Source organism: Lepidochelys kempii, chromosome 5, assembly GCF_965140265.1.
Source record: "Lepidochelys kempii isolate rLepKem1 chromosome 5, rLepKem1.hap2, whole genome shotgun sequence".
Lineage (NCBI taxonomy): Eukaryota > Metazoa > Chordata > Testudines > Cheloniidae > Lepidochelys > Lepidochelys kempii.
Window position 1 is genome coordinate 32,442,337 of NC_133260.1, and position 22,898 is coordinate 32,465,234.

General features: G+C 44.5%; 1 protein-coding gene across 2 annotated transcripts in view; it reads left to right on the forward strand.

Moving 5' to 3' along the window:
- The window catches only part of PARP8 (poly(ADP-ribose) polymerase family member 8), a 166,712-nt gene that overhangs the window by 133,196 nt on the left and 10,618 nt on the right, over positions 1-22,898 (forward strand). For both annotated transcript variants that reach the window (XM_073343909.1, XM_073343910.1), the window contains exons 17-24: positions 1,153-1,218; positions 2,494-2,561; positions 2,932-2,980; positions 17,298-17,410; positions 17,618-17,690; positions 19,057-19,126; positions 20,279-20,355; positions 22,120-22,189. In XM_073343909.1, coding sequence (XP_073200010.1) covers positions 1,153-1,218; positions 2,494-2,561; positions 2,932-2,980; positions 17,298-17,410; positions 17,618-17,690; positions 19,057-19,126; positions 20,279-20,355; positions 22,120-22,189 — 586 coding nt within the window. The remainder of the gene's footprint in view (positions 1-1,152; positions 1,219-2,493; positions 2,562-2,931; positions 2,981-17,297; positions 17,411-17,617; positions 17,691-19,056; positions 19,127-20,278; positions 20,356-22,119; positions 22,190-22,898) is intronic.

The window sequence follows — 22,898 nt, forward strand, 5'->3', positions numbered from 1 at the left end:
GCCATGGAACCTATGAAATATTTTAGACAATATAAAATGTCATTTTGAAGCTGTCTAGAGGTAAACTTTCAGTCTTCCTGTTCGTGGGTGCAAATTGTGGATGCAAAATTTGTTTATCTGGGAGCATATTATACACATCAAAGCAAAGTTCACCTTTGGGAAAATTTAATCATGTGGCTCTAAATCTGCTTATTTTTATTTTACATTTCCAAAGTTCTTGTTTGTAAAATGATTATATTCTTAAAATATAATTTTTTTAAATAATGATTATATTTGAAACGTGTGTAGTACTTTTCATCTTCAGAGAGTTCCCAAGCAATAACTAACAAAATAAAAACAACGAGGAGTCCTTGTGGCACCTTAGAGACTACAAATTTATTTGGGCATACGCTTTCATGGGCTCCCAAATAAATTTGTTATTCTCTAAGGTGCCACAAGGACTCCTCGTTGTTTTTGCTGATACAGACTAACACGGCTACCACTCTGAAACCTAACAAGGTAAAGAATATTGCCTACTATACAACGGTAGACCTTTCTATTCATTTTCAATGAAATTCACTTTTTGCAATCGGAGGGCTTGCACAAGACCAATGCAACCAGCACAGCATTTAAATCCCACTGAGGCCCTATTTTAACAGCTTAAGTGAGAACTATGGACCCTCTGCATAAGGGTAAATTTCACCTTTTTTGTACAAAGGCCAAACAGTGGCACACTCGAATTTCCTAGGGTTTTTAACTGATTCATTGCTGGCCTTTCACTCCACTCAATCTGCTGCCATGTTCTGTTGAACAGCAACAGAACCTGATACTTAAATAACTGTCAGACCCATATATAGTTATTAACATTTGTTGATAAATTGGTCTTATTTACACAGTGGATTTCCTTGTTTACAGTGGATTCTAGTGAATTTAAACAAAAGTTACTGGTGTCAGTTTGTCTTCCAGACTTTTCCTGGGTTGTGGATGAGTTGATGTGTAGGATGGAAGAAGAATATTGGATGTAGAGATATGAGAAGGCTTGGTTGTCGTTCATTGGTCTTAATTGTTGTTTTATACCAAAAGTATGTGAACTCAGAGCACTGAATTAGTATGTTTATATATAAAAGAGCCCCCCCCCAAATTAATGTATTCATTTATTTTACATTACATCAGAAGAAGAATTATGATCGAGTCATGAAAGCATTGGATAGTATTACTTCTATTAGAGAAATGACACAGGTAAGTATAAGTCTTTTAGTATCTTAATTGTAATTTATTGAAGGATGTACCTGTTTTTATTTGTTGCTCTTTTGGGGGATGAGGGTGGTGCATGGCATTGTATTTTTATTTTTGCTGCCGAGCTGCAACAATATAAAAATATGTGTTAAAAATAACAACCTGCAGTATCTAGACAGTGACAAAATAAAACTGATGAAACAGAATTCTGGTCACTGGAAGCTTAAATAAGAGATAATATCTGTGGAATAGAACATTGTAACAGAATAATGGCCAACTGCTGCTTCATGCATTTCAGGAAATATCAAGGCCAAGCCAAGTCTTTGATTTTTCAAAGCAAGGGTCATTGATTTTGTGACACTGTACTATGGTGATGGCTTTATTTCTATTATAACTAGAACTTTGTTCATTTAAGTGAAATTGAGAGGGATTAGGAGCCAGGGTTCCTGTGACTTAGATCATGCAGCTCCTGAATACGCACTTCAGGCCTGATTTTGATACCTTTGTACACTACCTTTGTTGAGTAGTACTTTACTTCACAAGTGGTCCCATTGATGTTAACTGATTACTAGTAATGCAGCAACACAGTGTTACCATGCTGTTAAATAGATGTAACCTCACCAAGGTGTTATAAAGCTCAGTTAATCTAAGTTTGTACAATACTTTTAGATTCTGGAATGAAAAATGATGTGTTTACAAAATACTATCATAATTTTAGTATAAGAATTAAGCTACTATATTGCACATTGTATTATCAAGTTGCCATTTTAATACTAGGATGAAGTATAATTATTGCTGGGCTGAGTAGATTTAAAGGGCTACTTCATGATCCTAATATAGTCAGTGGGAGTTTTCAGTGTGAACATTATCTGGTCTTGATTTTACCTATTTAATACCATGAAGCAGTTAAAATAGCTATGAGTGAATTACCACAGAGTACTTTAGAGAGGCTTTGTTTTACTGAAGGTCCAGTCCAGTTTCCTAATGTCAGAGCCAAACACTACTAGATGGCCTCTGCTGTTCTTGCTGTGACCAACAGTCTTAGCTCCAATATACTTGTTCTGAAGCTAAGCGTAAGCTTATAAATTCTACCTAAGGGAGGATAATTGCTGTAGTAATTCTTGTTGTTGTCAAGGCAGTTATAACTCTTCAAGGCTAAATGTCACTAAATCTGTGATGATGAATCCAATGTATTCATTTATTATAGATGGAGTTATGTGTAATGTAATATATACAAAATTTTAACCAGCAGTAAAGAGCATAATTACTGTTTTATAGGCGCCATATTTGGAAATAAAGAAGCAGATGGATAAACAGGACCCGCTTGCGCATCCTCTTCTGCAGTGGTATAGAACTGACTTACATTAAGATAACAATTATTTCAGTACCATGTTGAATGAATAATCATTTTATTATTTTAAATTTGGTGTTATCTGTCCCTAAGAATTAATACTGGCATTTACAATTATTGGAATTTAATTTTTTTTCTGGGAGCTTTTAGGATCTGATCCAAAGTCCACTGAAACCAATGGAAAGACTCCCACTGACTCTAGTGGACTTTGAATCAAGCCTTTGACCAGCACCATGCCTATGCACCACTTAAGTAGAATGCATGTGATTCATAGGCCTTCAGCTAGCCTCTGTCAATGGCCTAGAATACAAGTGTATTGTTTATCCCATTTGATACATACATTTATTTATTTTTCTTTATTTCAGGGTTATTTCTAGTAATAGGTCACATATTGTGAAACTACCAGTGAACAGGGTAAGTTTGGAGTTATTTTCTTTGTATATTAGTATGGTGGGATTTCAGAATCACTCAGCATTGTTTTAACTTTGTTCCCATTTAAGTTAGCAGGAGCATTACCATTAACTCCAGTGAGAGCAGATTCAGGTCAATGCTGAGTGCTTTTAAAAATCTCACTTGTGATGTGTGTGTGAGTGTGTTGTTTATTTGTGTGAAGAAACAACACAGTCTTGGTAATATCTGGTTAATTTCTGTAGTATTCATCCTGCTGTTCTCATTCATTACTTCAATATTTCACACTAATATAGATCCTTTTGAACACTTTGTCTCTTTAGGATGTGTATTACAGATGTAGGGGTGTGTTAAAGATAGTTTAGCATGCATGCACACAAGTAGGTGTACTATAAAAAGGAATCAGTAGCTATGGCACATGGAAGGGATTCTTTGAATTGAGTTGTTCATTCCTAAGTAGAGTATTATGCCTCTGATTTTGTTTAAAATACACTGAATGAATCTGTGGCCTTTCAAATCAGAGTCTTAATTCAAAGCCACCTGAAATGCTTTCTGGAGTGGCTTACGACCATGAGTGCCTACTTCAGGGCAGACTTTCAAAAGCAGAGCAGACACCCCAAAGTGGTGGTACATTCTATAAATAAATTTCATCAACCCAATACCAAGTGTGAACTCCCAAAGTACTACAATAGTCTTATAATAGAGTCACAGGCAATCCACCCAGGCAAGCTAGACTAGATGATAAATGGTCACTTACACCAAAAATCACAAAATATTCCAAGTTACACCCAGTCCCAAGAGACCAATCACTCACGCAGGTTGATTTGCATCCTAGATCTCACTCCAAAGACAACGCTTGTAGCCATTTCTTTTGTAAACTAACTAAGGGTTTATTAGCTAAGAAAAAGAATGAGAGTTACCGAAAGGTTAAAGCAGATAAGAATAGATGTACAGTTGAGTCACAGTTTATCATTCTAAATGGGAGCCGAGATGTAGTAATCTCCATTTTCCAAAAGTCTCCTGGGGCTGCTCAGAATTATCTGGGGAATCTCTGTCTTGTCATTCAGTTATTCTACCCTGTTAGAATCCAAACATTCCAGAGATGAAGAATTTTTCCTTGTGTCCATATTTTCTTCTCACAGAAAACAAGCTGGCAGGGTCACTACCCAAGTGGGCTCTTTGAGGGTGGAAGAGAGAGGAATGCACTGCAATTAAATACCCACGGCTGGAGCCTGAGCTCTAGACCCTGCGAAGTGGCAGGGTCCCAGTGCTCAGGCTGCAGCCTGAACCTAGAAGTCTACACTGCAATGAAACAGCACCTGAGTCAGCTGGCACAGGCCAGCTACAGATTTTTATTTATAGTGTGGACATACCCTTAGAGTCTTTGATCTCTGATTATCATACACAATGGCCTCTTGCCTTCAAATGCACAAGAATTAGCACTTTCCTGTTAAAGTTCTTCATTTGTGTTACACAAGGCTGCTTTCTTCTTCGAGTTGCTTATGTTCAATAGGTGTGCATGCGCCCACATGTGCGGTTGTCAGAGTTTTTTGCCTTAGCGGTATTCGTAGGGCCGGCAGTGGCGCCCCTTTAAGTGTCATGCCCGTGCATTGGTATATCATGCGCCGCAAGCCCTGTGCCCTCTCAGTTCCTTCTTACCACCCGTGGTGGTTAGTCGGAGCACCTTTCCTTGCATAGGAAGGGCTAGCGGTTGCGTCTCTACTGACTTAGAGCCTTAGGGCCTTGTAAATAGTTTGTTGATAGTAGTTAGTGTTAAGTAGTTAAGTGTAGTTAGTAGTTAGAAGTTAGAGTCCAAGTGGGGACTTTGCCCCAGGCGGGGCATGCCCCGAGCTCCCAGGTTTAAGACCTGCGTGGACTGTAACAGACCTATGCCTGTAAGTGACCTCCATAGCAGCTGCCTCAAGTGTTTGAGGGCATCACATGTAAAGGACAAGTGCCATATTTGTAAGAACTTTCAGCCCAGGACTCAGAAGGAGTGGGATATTCATTTACGGGCTATCTTCATGGAGTCTGCCCTTCGTCTGGCTTCCGAGCCATCCCGCCAAGACTTGCCAAGTACCTCGGCCTCAGGGCGCAGTGCGTCCCTGGCACCAGGGTCTGCCCAGCACTGCTCCCCATCACCAGTGTCCAAGAAGAATGTAAAGAAGTACGGCTCCCCAGCAGTAGGAAAGAAGGGCCATGGGAAGGGACGGAGTTCGGGCCACCTGGCCACTCCAGAGCCACATGTCTGTGCCTCCCCGGGCCCTTAGCCCCTTAAAATGTCCACCACCGACTCCCAAGAGCAGAATAGGACCCAACCCCTGGCGGCACCAATTCTTTCCCAAGCTCCCCCAGTGCCGAGAGAGCAGAGGCCTCCGCCTGCACTGCTGATAACACGAACCTCAGGAAATGGCAAAAGCTCCCCATGAGGGCAAGCTAACCACTAAGACCCCTTAGGGGACAGTGAAGCTCCGCTGATCCCCCGAGGTGAGATAGTGCTCTCCACCTCCACGCCGCAGATTGCCGGAATCACAGCCCAGATCCTCTGGGGCTTGCTCTTGGTCACCAGCACCACGATCGCGGTCCCTTCTGTCTCAACACGGATCACCTAGAGGGATACACTCATCGCCATACTACTGGCACCGTTCATTCACCCGCCGGTCGTCCTCTCAGCTCAAATCTTGGTCGCCTGCTCCCCATCATGTCTCCAGACCCACTGGCACCAGTCTCCTTGGGACCAGCACCAATCCCCTTGCTCTGGGCACCGGTTTCTGGTGGCAACAGTTAGCAGGCAGACTCAGGCATCGCTGGCCCCAACATGGCCTCCAGATGGGGATTCCTCCAGCACGGAAGGCAGTTCAGCCCCTCACCCAGACTCCACTGATGCAGTTGGGCTCCCGAGGCTTCGTCGACGTCGACACCTTGATGGCACGGGCAGCGACCAGTGCAGTGTCCTTATTGGAGCACGTGGGAAGTGCCGGTCATGGTGATGCCTCCCTCGCACCACTCATCTGCCACCACCTAGGAGCAACAGCTGGCGGCACTGGACTCGGTTCATGAGGTTGGAGGTAGAGGAGACAGTGCCCTCCCCAAAATTCCCCTCTCCCCAGGGGTTGATGCCCCTAAGCCTCCCACAGCTGTTCAATCATCGTCCTCATTCCTGGATGAGGTGATCGCGGGACCCTCGAGTTCCAGCTCCCCAGACGATTTTAAGGAACCCCAGGCCCTGCTTCAATGGGTGGCCGAGAACTTGGGCCTAGAGGTGGAGGAGATGGCCGAGCAGGCGGATACCTTGTTCAATGTCCTCTTGGCCTCTACCCCAGCACATGTCACACTACCAGTATATGATGGTCCTAAAAATTGCCAAGACCCTCTGTCCATCCCTCCCACCTCCAAAAGGACTGAAAAGAAGTACTTCATCTTGATCAAAGGGTTCAAGTACCTTTATACCCACCCACCTCCGGGCTTGCTGATTGTTTTTGCGGCCAATGAAAAGGACAAGCAAGGCCACACTAGTTCAACTCCCAAAAATAAAGAGGCCAAAAGGTTGGACCTTTTCGGGAGAAAAATTTATTCAACAGTCAGCCTGCAATTCCGGGTGATGAACCATCAGGCCCTCTTGGACAGGTACAGTTTTAACTTATGGGATTCCCTCTGTAAGTTCAAGGAGTCCTTCCCTCAGGGTTTGGCCCAGGAATTTGGTACCCTGGTGGAGGAGGGCACCGTGGCGGCTAGATGCTCCCTCCAGATGACATGACACATCAGGCTTGGTGGCCAGTGTGTTCACATCGGCAATGGTCATGAGGCGCAGCTCCTGGCTTCAGACCGCTGCCCTGTCACAAGAGCTGCAGACCTCTATCCAGAACCTCCCATTTGATGCGAACAGTCTCTTTTCAGTGCAGACTGATACAAGGCTGCATGGATTGAAGGACACTCAGGCCACCCTTCGCTCGCTGGGCATGCATACACCGCAGTCTGCTCAAAAGCAGTTCTGGCTGCCCCCACCGCCAAGGCCTTGGCAGCCTCATCAAGGGCCTGCAAGAAGAAGAAGGAATAGAGACATAAGCTTTAGTTGTCGCCGCCCTTCCTCCTCCTGCTCACCCACTCGGCCCAGCAAAGCATCCCAGGGGCCAGAAGCATTCATTTTGAAGGTGCACTCAAGAGCAATGCCCCAGTCAATTCCCAGGTCCACCTTGTTCTTTCCTTGACTGTCTTCATCCCTACCATTCGGCCTGGTTTCAGGTCACCTCGGACCACTGAGTGCTGGATATAGTTTCTCAGGACTATCCCCTGCAATTTTTGGCCACCCCTCCCTCCTACCCACCACTTTTCTCTGTTCCTCTTCAGGGACCCTACTCAAGAGCAACTTTTTGTCCAAGAAGTCGAGAACCTCCTGGATCTTGGGGCAGTGCAGGAGGTTCCTCAGGACATGAAGAGAAAAGGGTTCTATTCCTGCTATTTCTTAATCACAAATGCAAAAGTGGGGTTCTCAGACCCATTCTGGATCTGCGTTGCTTCAGCAAGTCTCTCAGAAAGTTGAAGTTTCGCATGGTCTCCCTGGCCTCCATCATCCCCTCCCTGGATCTGGGAAACTGGTATGCCACCCTCGACTTGAAGGATACTTATTTTCACATTCCAGGGTCACAGACATTTCCTTGATTTTATAGTTCGTGGATGCCATTTTCAATTCACGGCGCTATCTTTTGGCCTATCATCGTCCTTGAAGGTGTTCACAAAGTGTATGGCGCCAGTGGCTGCTTACCTGAGATGTCAAGGGGTCCAGGTCTTCCCATATCTCGACAAATGGCTCATCAATGGCAGGTATCAGGAGTAAGTGCAAAGGAGCCTCAATCTGGTGCATTCCACCTGCCGCAACCTGGGCCTATTGATAAAGGAATCCACCTTATTGCCTGTCCAGCGAATAGAGTTCATCAGGGCAGTTCTCGACTCCATGCAGGCCAAAGTCTTCCTACCAGAAGCGTGTTTTCGGGCCATGTCGGACCTGATCTCCCATGTAAAGAACCACCTACTCACCATGTCTCAGCTGGCGTTGGACCACATGGCCGCATATACATACGTGGTCAGCCATGCTCAGGTCCATCTCCAGCCTCTGCAAGTGTGGCTTGTGTCGGTCTACGTCCCCAAGAGACACAACCTAGACCGGGTAGTCAGGGTGCCAGACCGCATCAGATCATCCCTGGATTGATGGTTGGACCCCAGGTCAGTGTTGGAGAGAGTCCCCTTCTCAACCCCGTTCCCATTGCTTACCCTGGTCTCTGATGCTTTGGACCTGGGCTGGGGAGCCTACCTGGGCCAGCTGAGCACCCAGGGCCCCTGGTTGCGGGACATTCTGGCCCTCCACATCAACGTCAGGGAGCTCAGAGCAGTTTGCCTGGCCTGCCAGGCTTTCTTGCCCCACCTGAAGGGCAAGGTGATGCAGGTCCTGACAGACAATACAGCTGTGATGTATTTTATCAACAGGCAGGGCGGTGCTAGATCTTCGGCCCTTTGTCAAGAAGCTCTCTGCCTTTGGCATTTTTCTGTGCGGCATGCCATTCATCTGATAGCAGCGCACCTGACTGGAACCAGGAACATCTTGGATCACCTCAGCAGGACCTTTTCATCTCGCCAAGAGTGGTCACTCCATCCAGAGGCGGTCATTATTATCTTCCGGAAGTGGGGAACTCCCCAGGTGGACTTGTTCGCATACCGTCAGAACAGGAAATGCCTTGTGTTCTGTTCACTCTGGAGGATGGACAGGGGTTCACTGTTAGACACTTTCCTGCTCCAGTGGTCGGGGGCACTGATATACGCCTTCCCGCCAGTGCCATTGATCCACAGAGTCTTTGTGAAGACCAAACAGGACAGGGTAAAGATTATCCTGATAGCCTCCGAGTGGCCTCTCCAACACTGGTTTGGCACCCTGCTGGACCTTTCGGTAGCTGCCCCACTGCAACTGCCTCTCTGGCTGGACCTGCTATCCCCAAACCGTGGCAGTCTTCTGCACCTGAACCTGGCGGTGTTGCAGTTGATAGCATGGCTACTGCATGGCTGAATGCGGAGAAGCGGGAATGTTCAGCCCAGGTTCAACAGCTCTTGTTGGATAGCAGAAGAACGACTTACCTGGCTAAGTGGAAAAGGTTCACATGCTGGGCTTCAGAACGATGTATCCAGGCCTCGCTGCAGGTGATCCTGGATTATCTTCCACACCTCAAGATCCAGGGCTTGTCCCTGTTATCAATCAGGATCCACATGGCTGCTGTTTCGACTTTCCACCCTCTTTTCCAAGGCAAGTCGGTCTTCGCTCATGACATGACGGTCTGTTTTTTGAAAGGTCTGCAGTGTCTCTACCCTCACATCCAGGACTGTATCCCTCCCTCTCATGCTGTTGAGCCTCAAGGGGCCTCCTTTTGAACCTCTGGCTTCCTGCTCTGTTCTCCTTCTCTTGTGGAAGATTTTGTTCCTGGTTGCGGTAATGTCCGCATGCAGGGTGTCTGAGATCAGCGTGCTTACTTCAGAACTGCCCTATGCATTCTTCTATAAGGATAAGGTCCAGCTGCAGCCGCAGCCAACATTCCTGCCCAAGGTAGTTTCCCAGGTTCCTACCAGACAGGACATACTTACCTGTCTTCTTCCTGAAGAAATTGGAGGAGGAGCGCTGGCCTTCTACATCAACAGGACTGTTAGGGGGCTTATTCCTTCACCCACTCACTTCCCTGGTCCTTCTCGCATGAACAGAGAGCAACGATACCCGAAGTCCAAAGGTGCAAACAATTCAATGTTTATTGGGGTGAACTTCCAGCAAGCATGATTCCAGTTTCCTTCCTTAGTGTCCCCTTTCCCAGCTACGACACCACATAGCCTTACCTGTGTCCCTGTTCCCATTTCCCCCCCTTAGCAAAACATGATGCCAATTTCCACACCCTCATTCCCTGTTCCCATTCCCCCCCCACACACACACTTCCTGATTGCAGACTATATAGTAAAACTTGAGTTTTGCTTAGCTGTACCTTAACCAATCATTTTACTGAAATTTAACTAACCTAGCATATTGTAACATGATTATTTAACCAATTATATCCCACCACCTTAATTAGTTTACACCCAGCAAAATTAATTATACAGCAGACAGAAACAATCACAGAACCAGACAGAGATTATACAGACAAACAATGGGAAATGGGAACTACAATGATAGAACAACACAGAAATGAGGATTTCACATCCCAGCTATTGATAAGTGAGTTCTTGCCAGACAGGATGCTATCAAACTAAGTTTCCTTTTACATTTTCTAGGCACTTCCTTTTCTCTGGCGGTGATAGGCATTATCAAGACAGGATTGTATTCCTAACAGCCCAATAGCACCTTATTTCAACATGACTAGTTTGGAATATAAGGATGTGACCGTTCACTTCCCAGCTTATGACTGCCTCTGCTGCTTAGCCAAGATCTTAGCCTAAGAACAGGGCCTCAGACTGTCACAGTAAGAGAAGGCCCTTACACTGGCAGACAGTGATTTTGATTCTTTCTTTTATACCTCTATAACTAGCTACGTTGATATGAATACACCTAAATTCTTAAGAGCATAGGCCTTCACAGACAGGCATGAATATCTATATCCTAACAAGGACAAAGCCATTTCACAAGTCAGTGCAGCTGTTCGTTGTGGTGGCAGACAGGATGAAAGGTCATCCAGTATCTGCTCAAAGGACTTCATTCTGGATCATGGCCTGCATCCGCTACAGCTATGAACTGGCGAAAGTGCCTCCACCGGCAATAGTCAAGGCACACTCAACTAGAGCTCAAGCATCATCTGGCTCAGGTGCCGATCCAAGAGATCTGTAGAGCTGCTACCTGGTCAACTGTCCACACATTTACGTCCCATTATGCACTTACCCAGCAGGCCCAGGGTGATGCTGGCTTCGGCAGAGCAGTGCTGCGCGCTGTAAGACCATGAAATCCAAGCCCACCTCCATTGACCCTGCTTGTGAGTCACCTAGAATGGAATTGACATGAGTAAGCACTTGAACAAGAAAAAGCAGTTACCTACCTTGTAACTCTTGTTCTTCGAGATGCGTTGCTTATGTCCATTCCATTACCCGCCCAGCTGCCCCTCTGTTGGAGATGCCGTCAAGAAGGAACTGAAAGGGCGTAGGGCTGGCAGCACCGGATATACCGACGCATGGGCACAGCGCTCAAGGGGCGCCACTGACACCCTTACAGATACTGCTCAGGCAAAAATCTCCGGCTACCTCGCACTTCCCCTCATTCCTGATAAGGCATCAACCACTACATTTTCCTTCTCTTTCATATGAATTATTTCTATGTCAAATTCCTGTAGGGCTAAACTCCAACTAATCTAGAATCATCCCCTTAGCTCGGTGCAGCAACGTCAAAGGGGTGTGATCATTCAAAACCTTAATTTTTTTATAAACATTTCATATAAACATAAACTATAAAGACAAATAAGGTTTAGGTTGCTTAACTGCCCAGACAGTGGCATAGCATTCTTTCTCAGGGAGAGCATAGTTTTGTTCAGTGGGGGTCAGTTTTTGCTTAAGTAGGTAATGGGATGCCTCTTGTTCCCCACCCCATCCTGCATCAGTACTGCACTTAACCCAGTTTTAGAAGTGTCAGTACACAGCACAAATTGTTTTCTGAAATCAGAGTTGACCAAAACAGCCTCTTTAGACAAAGCTTCTTTTCTGGAAGCCTATCTCACAGCCTCTGTCCTTACCACCTGGTCTGATTTCCTTCTTTTTGTAAGGTCTCTTATGAGGGCCACAATGTAATTTTACAAACCTCCAGTAATAGTTCACCAGGCCAATAAAGAATTGGGCCTGCTTCTTGTTCAATAAGCAGGCCAACTCTGAATAACTTCTACCTTTAAAACCAACCCACTTACCACTCTGTGTCCTAGGTAGGATACTTCAGCAGCCCCCATCTTGCATTTGGAGACCTTGACTTTGAGGTTGACTTCTCTCAGACTTTGTAACACAATTCCTACATGGTTTAAATGGTCTTGCCAGGAGCTACTGAAAATACCCAAGTCATCTATATAGGGCCTGGCAAAGATTTGTAACCCCTGCAGCACTTCATTGACAAGCCTCTGAAATGTGGTTCCTGCATTTACTAATCCAAAAGGCATAGCCTTAAACTCATATAGGCCAAACTCCATTATAAAAGTGGGTTTTTCTTGGGCATCAGCATCTAAAGGAATTTGCCAGTATCCACAAGTTAAATACAGTGTGCTTATGAATTTTGCACCAGCCAATAGATTCAGTAAGTCCTCTATTCAGTGTGTGGGGTATGGGTCAGGTTGGGTGATAGCATTTAGCTTTCTAAAATCCACACAAAAGCTCATGGTTGTATACTTTTCATGTACTATTACAATAAGAGATGCCCATGGGCTTTTTGATTTAGGGTATGTCTAAGCTACGAAATTAGGTCGATTTTATAGAAGTCGATTTTTAGAAACCGATTTTATATGTCGATTGCATATGTCCACACTTAGCGCATTAAGTCGGTGGAGTACGTCCTCACTACTGTGGCTGGCATCAACTTACAGAGTGGTGCACTGTGGGTAGCTATCCCACAGTTCCCACAGTCTCTGCTGCCCATTGGAATTCTGGGTTAAACTCCCAGTGCCTGATGGGGCAAAAACATTGTCGCAGGTGGTTTTGGGTACATGTTGTCAGGCCCCCCGCCCTCGCTCCCTCCATGAAAGCAACGCAGACAATCATTTTGCGCCTTTTTTCGTGGGTTACCCATGCAGACGCCATAACATGGCAAGCATGGAGCCCGCTCAGCCCACCGTCACCATACATCTCCTGCGTGCTGCTGGCAGACACGGTACTGCATTGCTACACAGCAGCAGCACCTTGCCTTCACGGCAGATGGTGCAGTAGGACTGATAGCCGTTGTATGTCTCCTGGGTGGTCGTGGCAGACCTTGGTGAGGTTGATCAGTGGCGCCTGGACAGACATGGCTATTCTCCTCTTAGAGCACCGAATGGGAGCCAGAGACTCCCGGTCATTCTCTTCTTTAAGTTTCATCTCATGGAGATTCAGTCCTGGAATATCATGCGAGCTGGAGGCTTCTGCCTCAGGCTGCTCTCCCAGCCAGCAGCACCTCACGGTCAAACCTACCCCACCCTACCCCTTGCTCCCATGGCTCATGAAGCCTGGACAGTAGTAAGGAGCCATTCAACTATAGGCGGAGCAAGTGCAGAATGGTGGTAGAATGTGCCTTTCGACGTTTAAAAGCTCGTTGGCGCTGTGTGCTGACTAGGTCAGACCACAGCGCAACCAACATTCCCATTGTTATTGCTGCTTGCTGTGTGCGCCATAATATCTGTGAGAGTAAGGGGGAGACGGTTATGGCGGGGTGGGAGGTTGAGGCAAATCGCCTGGCGTCCAATTTTGATCAGCCAGACACCACGGCAATTAGAAGAGTGCAGCAAGGCGCGCTGCGCATCAGAGAGGCTTTGAAAACCAGTTTCATGACTGGCCAGGCTTCGGTGTGACAGTTGTGCGTGTTCCTCCTTAATGCAAACCCGCCCCCTTTGTTGATTTTAATTTGCTGTAAGCCAACCACCCTCCCCCCTTCGAAATAAAGTCACTATTGGTTTGAAACCATGCATTCGTTCTTTATTAATAAAAAAAATATCAGATAACGGACAAGGTAGCCCGGGTGGGGTGGGGAAGGAGGGAAGGACAAGGCCACATTGCTTATTGTAGCCATACAAAAAATCAAACTGTTTGAATGACAGCCTTCTGTTGCTTGGGCCATCCTCTGGAGTGGAGTGGCTGGGTGCCCGGAGCGGTAGGCAGTTATACAGTGGATGCAGCGGGGGTCTGTGCTCTTGTTGGCTTTCCTGCAGCTCCAACAGACGCTTCATCATGTCTGTTTGCTCTCCCATTAGCCTCAGTATCTCGTCCTGCCTCCACTCTTCACACTCACTTAATTCTTTCCTGGCCTCTGCCACTGAATGCCTCCATGCATTAAGCTGTGCCCTATCAGTGAGGGAGGACTGCAAGAGCTCGGAAAACATGTCATCACGAATGTGGTTTTTTCGCCTTCTAATCTGTGGTAACCTCAGGGACGGAGATGATAGGGGGAACTTAGAAACATTCTACTCTCTACAATTCTGGGGGGATTGCATGGTCATCTGTGCTGCTGAGTTTGCCACACTGACCAAATAGGAAATTAAATTTAAAAGTTCCCGGGGCTTTTCCTCTGTACCTGGCTAGTGCATCGGAGTTCAAAGTCCTGTCCAGAGCGGTCACAATGGAGCACTCTGGGATAGCTCCTGGAGGCCAATACCATTGATTTGCGTCCACACTACCCCAAATTACCCCAAATCCAGGAAGTTTTTGGAAAGCGTAGGGGACAATTTCCTGGCGCAAGTGCTAGAGGAGCCAACTAGGGGGGGCGCTTTTCTTGACCTGCTGCTCACAAACCGGGTAGAATTAGTGGGGGAAGCAAAAGTGGATGGGAATCTGGGAGGCAGTGACCATGAGTTGGTTGAGTTCAGGATCCTGACACAGGGAAGAAAGGTAAGCAGCAGGATACGGACCCTGGACTTCAGGAAAGCAGACTTCGACTCCCTCAGGGAACGGATGGCCAGGATCCCCTGGGGGACTAACTTGAAGGGGAAAGGAGTCCAGGAGAGCTGGCTGTATTTCAAGGAATCCCTGTTGAGGTTACAGGGACAAACCATCCCAATGAGTCGAAAGAATAGTAAATATGGCAGGCGACCAGCTTGGCTTAATGGTGAAATCCTAGCGGATCTTAAACATAAAAAAGAAGCTTACAAGAAGTGGAAGGTTGGACATATGACCAGGGAAGAGTATAAAAATATTGCTCGGGCATGTAGGAATGATATCAGGAGGGCCAAATCGCACCTGGAGCTGCAGCTAGCCAGAGATGTTAAGAGTAACAAGAAGGGTTTCTTCAGGTATGTTGGCAACAAGAAGAAAGCCAAGGAATGTGTGGGCCCCTTACTGAATGAGGGAGGCAACCTAGTGACAGAGGATGTGGAAAAAGCTAATGTACTCAATGCTTTTTTTGCCTCTGTTTTCACTAACAAGGTCAGCTCCCAGACTGCTGTGCTGGGCATCACAAAATGGGGAAGAGATGGCCAGCCCTCTGTGGAGATAGAGGTGGTTAGGGACTATTTAGAAAAGCTGGACGTGCACAAGTCCATGGGGCCGGACGAGTTGCATCCAAGAGTGCTGAAGGAATTGGCGGCTGTGATTGCAGAGCCATTGGCCATTATCTTTGAAAACTCGTGGTGAACCGGGGAAGTCCCGGATGACTGGAAAAAGGCTAATGTAGTGCCAATCTTTAAAAAAGGGAAGAAGGAGGATCCTGGGAACTACAGGCCAGTCAGCCTCACCTCAGTCCCTGGAAAAATCATGGAGCAGGTCCTCAAAGAATCAATCCTGAAGCACTTGCATGAGAGGAAAGTGATCAGGAACAGCCAGCATGGATTCACCAAGGGAAGGTCATGCCTGACTAATCTAATAGCCTTTTATGATGAGCTTACTGGTTCTGTGGATGAAGGGAAAGCAGTGGATGTATTGTTTCTTGACTTTAGAAAAGCTTTTGACACGGTCTCCCACAGTATTCTTGTCAGCAAGTTAAGGAAGTATGGGCTGGATGAATGCACTATAAGGTGGGTAGAAAGCTGGCTAGATTGTCGGGCTCAACGGGTAGTGATCAATGGCTCCATGTCTAGTTGGCAGCCGGTATCAAGTGGAGTGCCCCAAGGGTCGGTCCTGGGGCCGGTTTTGTTCAATATCTTCATAAATGATCTGGAGGATGGTGTGGATTGCACTCTCAGCAAATTTGCGGATGATACTAAACTGGGAGGAGTGGTAGATACACTGGAGGGGAGGGATAGGATACAGAAGGACCTAGACAAATTGGAGGATTGGGCCAAAAGAAATCTGATGAGGTTCAATAAGGATAAGTGCGGGGTCCTGCACTTAGGACGGAAGAACCCAATGCACAGCTACAGACTAGGGACCGAATGGCTAGGCAGCAGTTCTGCAGAAAAGGACCTAGGGGTGACAGTGGACGAGAAGCTGGATATGAGTCAGCAGTGTGCCCTTGTTGCCAAGAAGGCCAATGGCATTTTGGGATGTATAAGTAGGGGCATAGCGAGCAGATCGAGGGACGTGATCGTTCCCCTCTATTCGACATTGGTGAGGCCTCATCTGGAGTACTGTGTCCAGTTTTGGGCCCCACACTTCAAGAAGGATGTGGATAAATTGGAGAGAGTCCAGCGAAGGGCAACAAAAATGATTAGGGGACTGGAACACATGAGTTATGAGGAGAGGCTGAGGGAGCTGGGATTGTTTAGCCTGCAGAAGAGAAGAATGAGGGGGGATTTGATAGCTGCTTTCAACTACCTAAAAGGGGGTTCCAAAGAGGATGGCTCTAGACTGTTCTCAATGGTAGCAGATGACAGAACGAGGAGTAATGGTCTCAAGTTGCAGTGGGGGAGGTTTAGATTGGATATTAGGAAAAACTTTTTCACTAAGAGGGTGGTGAAACACTGGAATGCGTTACCTAGGGAGGTGGTAGAATCTCCTTCCTTAGAGGTTTTTAAGGTCAGGCTTGACAAAGCCCTGGCTGGGATGATTTAACTGGGAATTGGTCCTGCTTCGAGCAGGGGGTTGGACTAGATGACCTTCTGGGGTCCCTTCCAACCCTGATATTCTATGATTCTATGAAATTCAACCCAGCAAGGTCGATTTTAGCGCTGCTCCCCTCTTCGGGGAGGAGTACAGAAGTCGATTTTAAGAGCCCTTTAGGTTGATGGAATGGGATTGGTTGTGTGGATGCAGTCATTTTTAAATCAACCTAATGCAGCTAAATTCGACCTAACCCTGTAGTGTATACCAGGCCTCAGTAACTATTCCTATTTCCAGTTTGCTTTTGTAAGTGTTCAGTGAGACCTGGAGATTTGGCATGAGCTAATACTTAGTCTACCAGCATCACACCATTCTGATCAAAACACCATGGATATATTACTCAATTCAGTTATTTCAGTGGTGTCAGCATGGGTTATCTTAGGTTGTCGTGTATGTCACGCACTTTCATATACTTCATAAACTGGGCGGTATTTTTATAATTTGATTGGAAATACAAGCTATTATAATGAAACTGGCTTCAAATTATTTCATATCTGACTTGAGGAGTAATAGTATATTGCGTGAACCAGCACAATATCTTAGAAAAACTTAATTCTGAAAACACAACAGGTTCATGTTCATTAGCATCTTTTCACTTGTGTGCTGTTATATTTTATAGCAACTGAAGTTTATGCACACTCCCCATCAGTTCCTCCTTCTCAGCAGTCCACCAGCCAAAGAATCCAATTTCAGAGCTGCTAAAAATCTGTATGGAAGTACCTTTGCATTTCAGTAAGTATGAAAAAGGAATTAGTAAAAATAATGCTAACAGTTCTTATTGTGCTTTCATCATCTGAAAATATGTGTAAAGAAAAACACAGATATTCTAAGAGTTAGAGGTTTTCAATTGCAAATACATTGTTTTAGAGAAAATGGTAAATTTAATTCTGGGTGTCTTGAAACGCTACTTATTTTCCTTCTTTCCACTTTATTTTTAAGTGGTTCACACATTGAAAACTGGCACTCCATCCTGAGGAATGGCTTAGTTGTTGCTTCCAATACAAGGCTGCAGGTAAATAATAGATACAAGGGTTCTTATCTGACCCATAGGTACAAGGTTACATATTAAACATAGGGCACTTTTGGGGAGAGGCAGTTGAGGTGGCCATCTTGGCAATCAAAAACTAAATGGTGCAATTATATCCTCCCTTCTTTCACAGTAATCAGTTGTTCCACTGGTCCTTCTGAAGCACTGATGGTGAAATCCTGGCCCCAGTGAAGTCAATAGCTAAACTCCCATTGACTTCAGCAAGGTTAGGGATTCACACTGAGGCTGTGCACAGCAGCACCTTCAGTGGAAGAGGAAGTACCAGATGGAGGGCTTCCTCTTCCATCTGGGAGGTGTTGTTCAGTACTGCTAAAGAGAGCATCATAAGGACTGAGTCATGGAGGAGAATGAGAGTGAGGTAACTGAATGGAGCAAGCTAAGAGGAGAGAGAAAATTAACAGAGAGCAGTTCAGAAGAGGGGAAATAAAACAAAAGGATTCAGTGAATACAGATAAAGAGTGCAAAGGTAACAGAGTGGACAGAAGAGAGAGACAGTACAATAGGGAGGGAGGGAAAATAGACATCAGTGGAAAAGAGGGAAGAGAGAAAGTTGGGAAGAATGACAGCACTCCCTACTTAAGCTCTTGGCTGCACCTTAATAAGGACCTGAGCAGTTCCTCTGAAGTCACTAAAGTTATTCACATTTGCAGACTCTGTCTCTATATTTCTACCAGGTGCTCTTGGAAACCCTGTTTAAAAACATGAATTAGGCAAAAGCATCACTGACTTCTGGAATAAATCTAACAGCGATCATTTATTTATTTACCTAATTTAAAAATTATACAAACTGTGGGCCTGATACTGCAAACATGTATTATGAATAAAGCCATGCAGACGCATAATTGTTTTCAGGATCAAGGGTTACATTTCAGATTTAACCTAACTTTTTTTGATTGTTTATCATTGTGTTTGCTGATAACATGCAGGACATTGATTTGTTCATGGTTTGCAGTGTTAAATCTCAACACAAATACATCTATAACTTCAGAATATGGAGAAGAATTTCCTTTACCACCAGTAGATCTAAAAATAGAAAACACTATTTTACAGCTATAAACTGGGGCAAACTCCTTTATCTGCAGGCAATTGGAATGGTCTGCCATAAAAATGGTCTTCAGGGTATGCAGGAGTATTTTAGCTTGATACAGAAGAGTTTGTATAATATTTGCCACAAGTTTTCTTAGGACTTATTTTGTACATAATTTAATATCAGATACTGTATTGGTGGGAGGGCAAATAATTATCCAGATCAGTTTAGATCATGTGCCATGTTGATTTCCTTCGTAAAACTATCAAATTAATGTTAAGCCTTTTTTACATTCTTTTTCAGCTCCATGGTGCAATGTTTGGAATTGGGATCTACCTTAGTCCACTGTCAAGCATATCATTTGGTTACTCAGGTGATATTTATAAATCACTCTAAAGAGGGGTGAATGTAAAGAGATATTTTAATTTGCTGATTTTTTTTACCTGCTTCATTGTTTTAATCATTGTAGTAATTTTGTCTCTTTCTATCTTAGGCCAGCATTTACAAAAACAGGAGCTCCTGTATGCAAAAAATAGGCTCCTAAATTCCCATTTATGGTCTTAAATACATGCCCTGATTTTCAAGGGTGCTGAGCAGCCAGGACCTCCCATTGAAGAATTTGGCAACTGGTATCCATTACTTTGGAAAGGAGCCTAAATGTGGACTTGGGAGCCTGCTTTTACACTTCTGTTTTTAAAGAGCTTGGCCACAGCATGCAAATATATTTATATGCAATATACGTATGCATAGGCATATAGGACCCAATCCAGAAAAAGCACTTAAGTGTGTGCTTAACTTCAATCTGAAGAGTACTCCCATTTAAGTCAATAGGACTACTCATATGCTTAAAGTTAGGTACATGCTAAGGTGCACTGCTGGATTGGACCATGTAGGAATAAAGGACAGGATACAGTAGCATAAAGTACCATCTTTTTGTTCTGTGTTTTTACAGCGCCTTGCACAATCGGTTCCTGGTCCATGACTAAGATCCTTGATGCTATTGTAATATAAATAATAATAAAGGTGTTAAATGTCCTGGAGTTAGGAGAGTGGCATGATTTCCAAAATAAAATAGCATCTAATATAATAAAAAATAAATAAAATATTGAAGATGAAATATTAAATTAAAATCTTCTGTGGACTCATTCTAATTATTTTTCCAATAGCACACCACAAGCAGCAAAGCTTGATTAACTTTAAACTGAAGTCCATCCCTTTTCAGCAAAATGCTTGAGCACATTCTTAAACTGAATTCAGTGGAATTTAAGCTCATGTGTAACTGCTGTTGCACCTACTTAAAAGTACTTTGGCTATTTTAAAGGCATTGGAACTGTCGTGCAAATGTGTGGCTCTTGGGACTGAGTCAGACTGGTGGTAGCATGGGATGCGACAGAGAACAAGAATTTTAGGATGCTTTGCGGAGGAATCTGACCCCACTCCAATATCTGCTTTCACTCTCCATGTATATCTTATACTTACAATGCTTTACACACCAGTAAACCTGAAGTAATTTTAATGTCTTTAGGGATGAATAAGAAGCAGCAGAAGGTGTCAGCTAAGGATGAACCTGCTTCGAACAGTAAAGGCAGTAATGCATTACAGGTACAGTAGTATATCAAACGGTATATCTGGAAGGCATATTGGGTTTGTAACTGTGAAGGAATTAATATTCCTTCTTTGGAAAGTCAACAGTTCTCTTTTATTGAACACAAACAGCAGTATCCAAAGACATTGTAATGATCAAATATAATCCAATTGCTGGTAGTAGCAATTTACAGATTATACTGCAGCAAATGTGGATTTCCTTTCATAAGAAGAACTATTTGAAAAAAAAATAGGGAAGAAATGCTGATTGATTCTTTAATTCAGTATCACTCCTGGCAAACCTCTGCCTGTGAACTCTGGAGTCTTTACTAAATTAGTGTGCAGTATGGATTTAGAATGGGTAATGCTATAAAATTAGTGTGTAACCCTCTAGAGTTCCATTCATAGCACACTACAGATTTTCTTTGTGATAGTTTCTAAACTCTAAGCTGGTAAGTTTCTGTTGATCAAAGGTAAACTAATAGCTGTTATTTATAGATGGGCATTGGGCTTACAGATGGCTAAATCCTTAGGAGGAAATTCTACACCCATCTCTCTTAACAAGTATATGCATACCGGCATGGTTCCTCGCTACAGGAGGGAAATGCTGTGGGGAAGCCATTCAGAGGAATTCTGTATCGTCTGTAGGTCATGTCACCATATTCCATAGCAGCTCAGAGACCAAAGGCATAAAGTAACAGGGTTTGGCCAAAGAGACCATGACTACATTTATCCACTAGCCCAGCAGTTTTCAAACTGTGGGTCGGGACCCCAAAGTGGGTCAGGACCCCCTTTGAATGGGGTCACCTGAGCTGGCTTAGACTTGCTTGGGCCCAGGGCTGAAGCCAAAGCCAGAGGGCTTCAGCTGTGGGCGGCGGGGCTCAGGTTGCAGGCCCTCTGCCTGGGGCTGAAACCCTTGAGCTTCACCTTTGGCCCGCCTGCCCAGAGCAGTGAGGCTTGGGCTTTGCCCCCACACCACCACCATCTGGGGCAGTGGGGCTCGGCGGGCTCAGGGTTCTGTCCCCCCCCGGGGCCGTGAAGTAATTTTTTGTGTCAGAAGGGGGTCGCGATGCAATGAAGTTTGAGAACCCCTGCACTAGCCAAACTCCCATGTAAAGCAATACATGCTACTATAGCTAATGTTCTACAGAGCCATTGTACTGTACCCAGCTGTTACATGATGAAAGGATTCCATCCCATTGATACCAATGAGGAGAGAAGTGATATGGCAGATATAGATAGTCATACAGCTCATGAACTGGAGTGATGGCTACACTGGTTCTCTGTGGCCTGCACCCAGCCAGATTGGAGGATTCTGGTCTCCTCATGTAGGTTTCTTCTGAAAACCCCAGGGCAACAGGATTTGACTATCATTTTACTCCTTTTATTAGCTTGTTTCTCATTGATAATGTGATTCTCCCACCTATATTATCCAGCCCTCAAATTGCTAATGAAGTGGACACCTTGCTATTGGATAAAGTAGTTGCTAAACCCAGGGTTGTGAGTTCAATCCTTGAGGGGGCCATTTAGGGATCTGGGGAGTTGGGGATTGGTCCTGCTTTGAGCAGGGGGTTGGACTAGATGACCTCCTGAGCTCCCTTCTGACCCTGATATTCTATGATTCTATGAAATTGCCACTATTGCATTTTTAACCCAATAATGCAAATGTGTCCAGCGAGACTATATCAGTAAATAAACTATTTAAAACAATACTCTTGTTACATTTTTACCTGTGTTTCCTTTTACTATTTTAATTAATTTTCCCACATTTTTATCTCTCAGTCACAGAAAAAAGGACAGCAATCCCAATTTTTGCAAAGCCGTAATTTAAAATGCATAGCCTTATGTGAAGGTAAGCTGAAAATCCCTTCAAAACCAATTTCTTTCTCAGCACTGTACCTGTTTGAATTTGTAAAATGCAAATTAATACAAACTTTAATTGAAGTTAGGTTTTTTTAATAAGACAACATTGGCAGGTGTGCAGATGCCTACATAATTTATGGGTCTTAAGTCTCAATGCAGCCCCATCCCCCCATTGCCCCCACAATACCCATTCCCCAAGCATACCTAGGGCCATTAATAAGGTGGGCTCATCATGTGTAGGAAGTGACTGGTCACCATCCTTTCAGTCTCCCAAATTTTAACCACATAGCTAGGGTTGGTAAAGAACCTCAGCAAGTTGTATGTTAATGGTTTGAGCATCCAAGACTCATAAAGAACATCTCCCTAATCTGAATTCTCAGCCCAGTTCTGACAGCTCAGGCAAATAATCTCTTCTTCTTGTAACCACTACACATGAATTGATTTCTATTCTCTGCTTGTGCTTAAAAATCCATATAGTTATGTCCAATCTGTATGACTATAGTCACTCTCAAAAGACCTGACCATTTTTAAAAGGTCTAGCAAATATGTATCTGTTTTGACAGCAGGTAAAGGAAGGTAAGGATTTCATCTCAGCTATAAAAGTATTTTAGCACTGTTTGAAAGGAGAATAATTTTCAAGATGATACAATTTAAGACAATTTTTTAAAGGGACCTTATCTCAGCCTCTAAAATTGCAT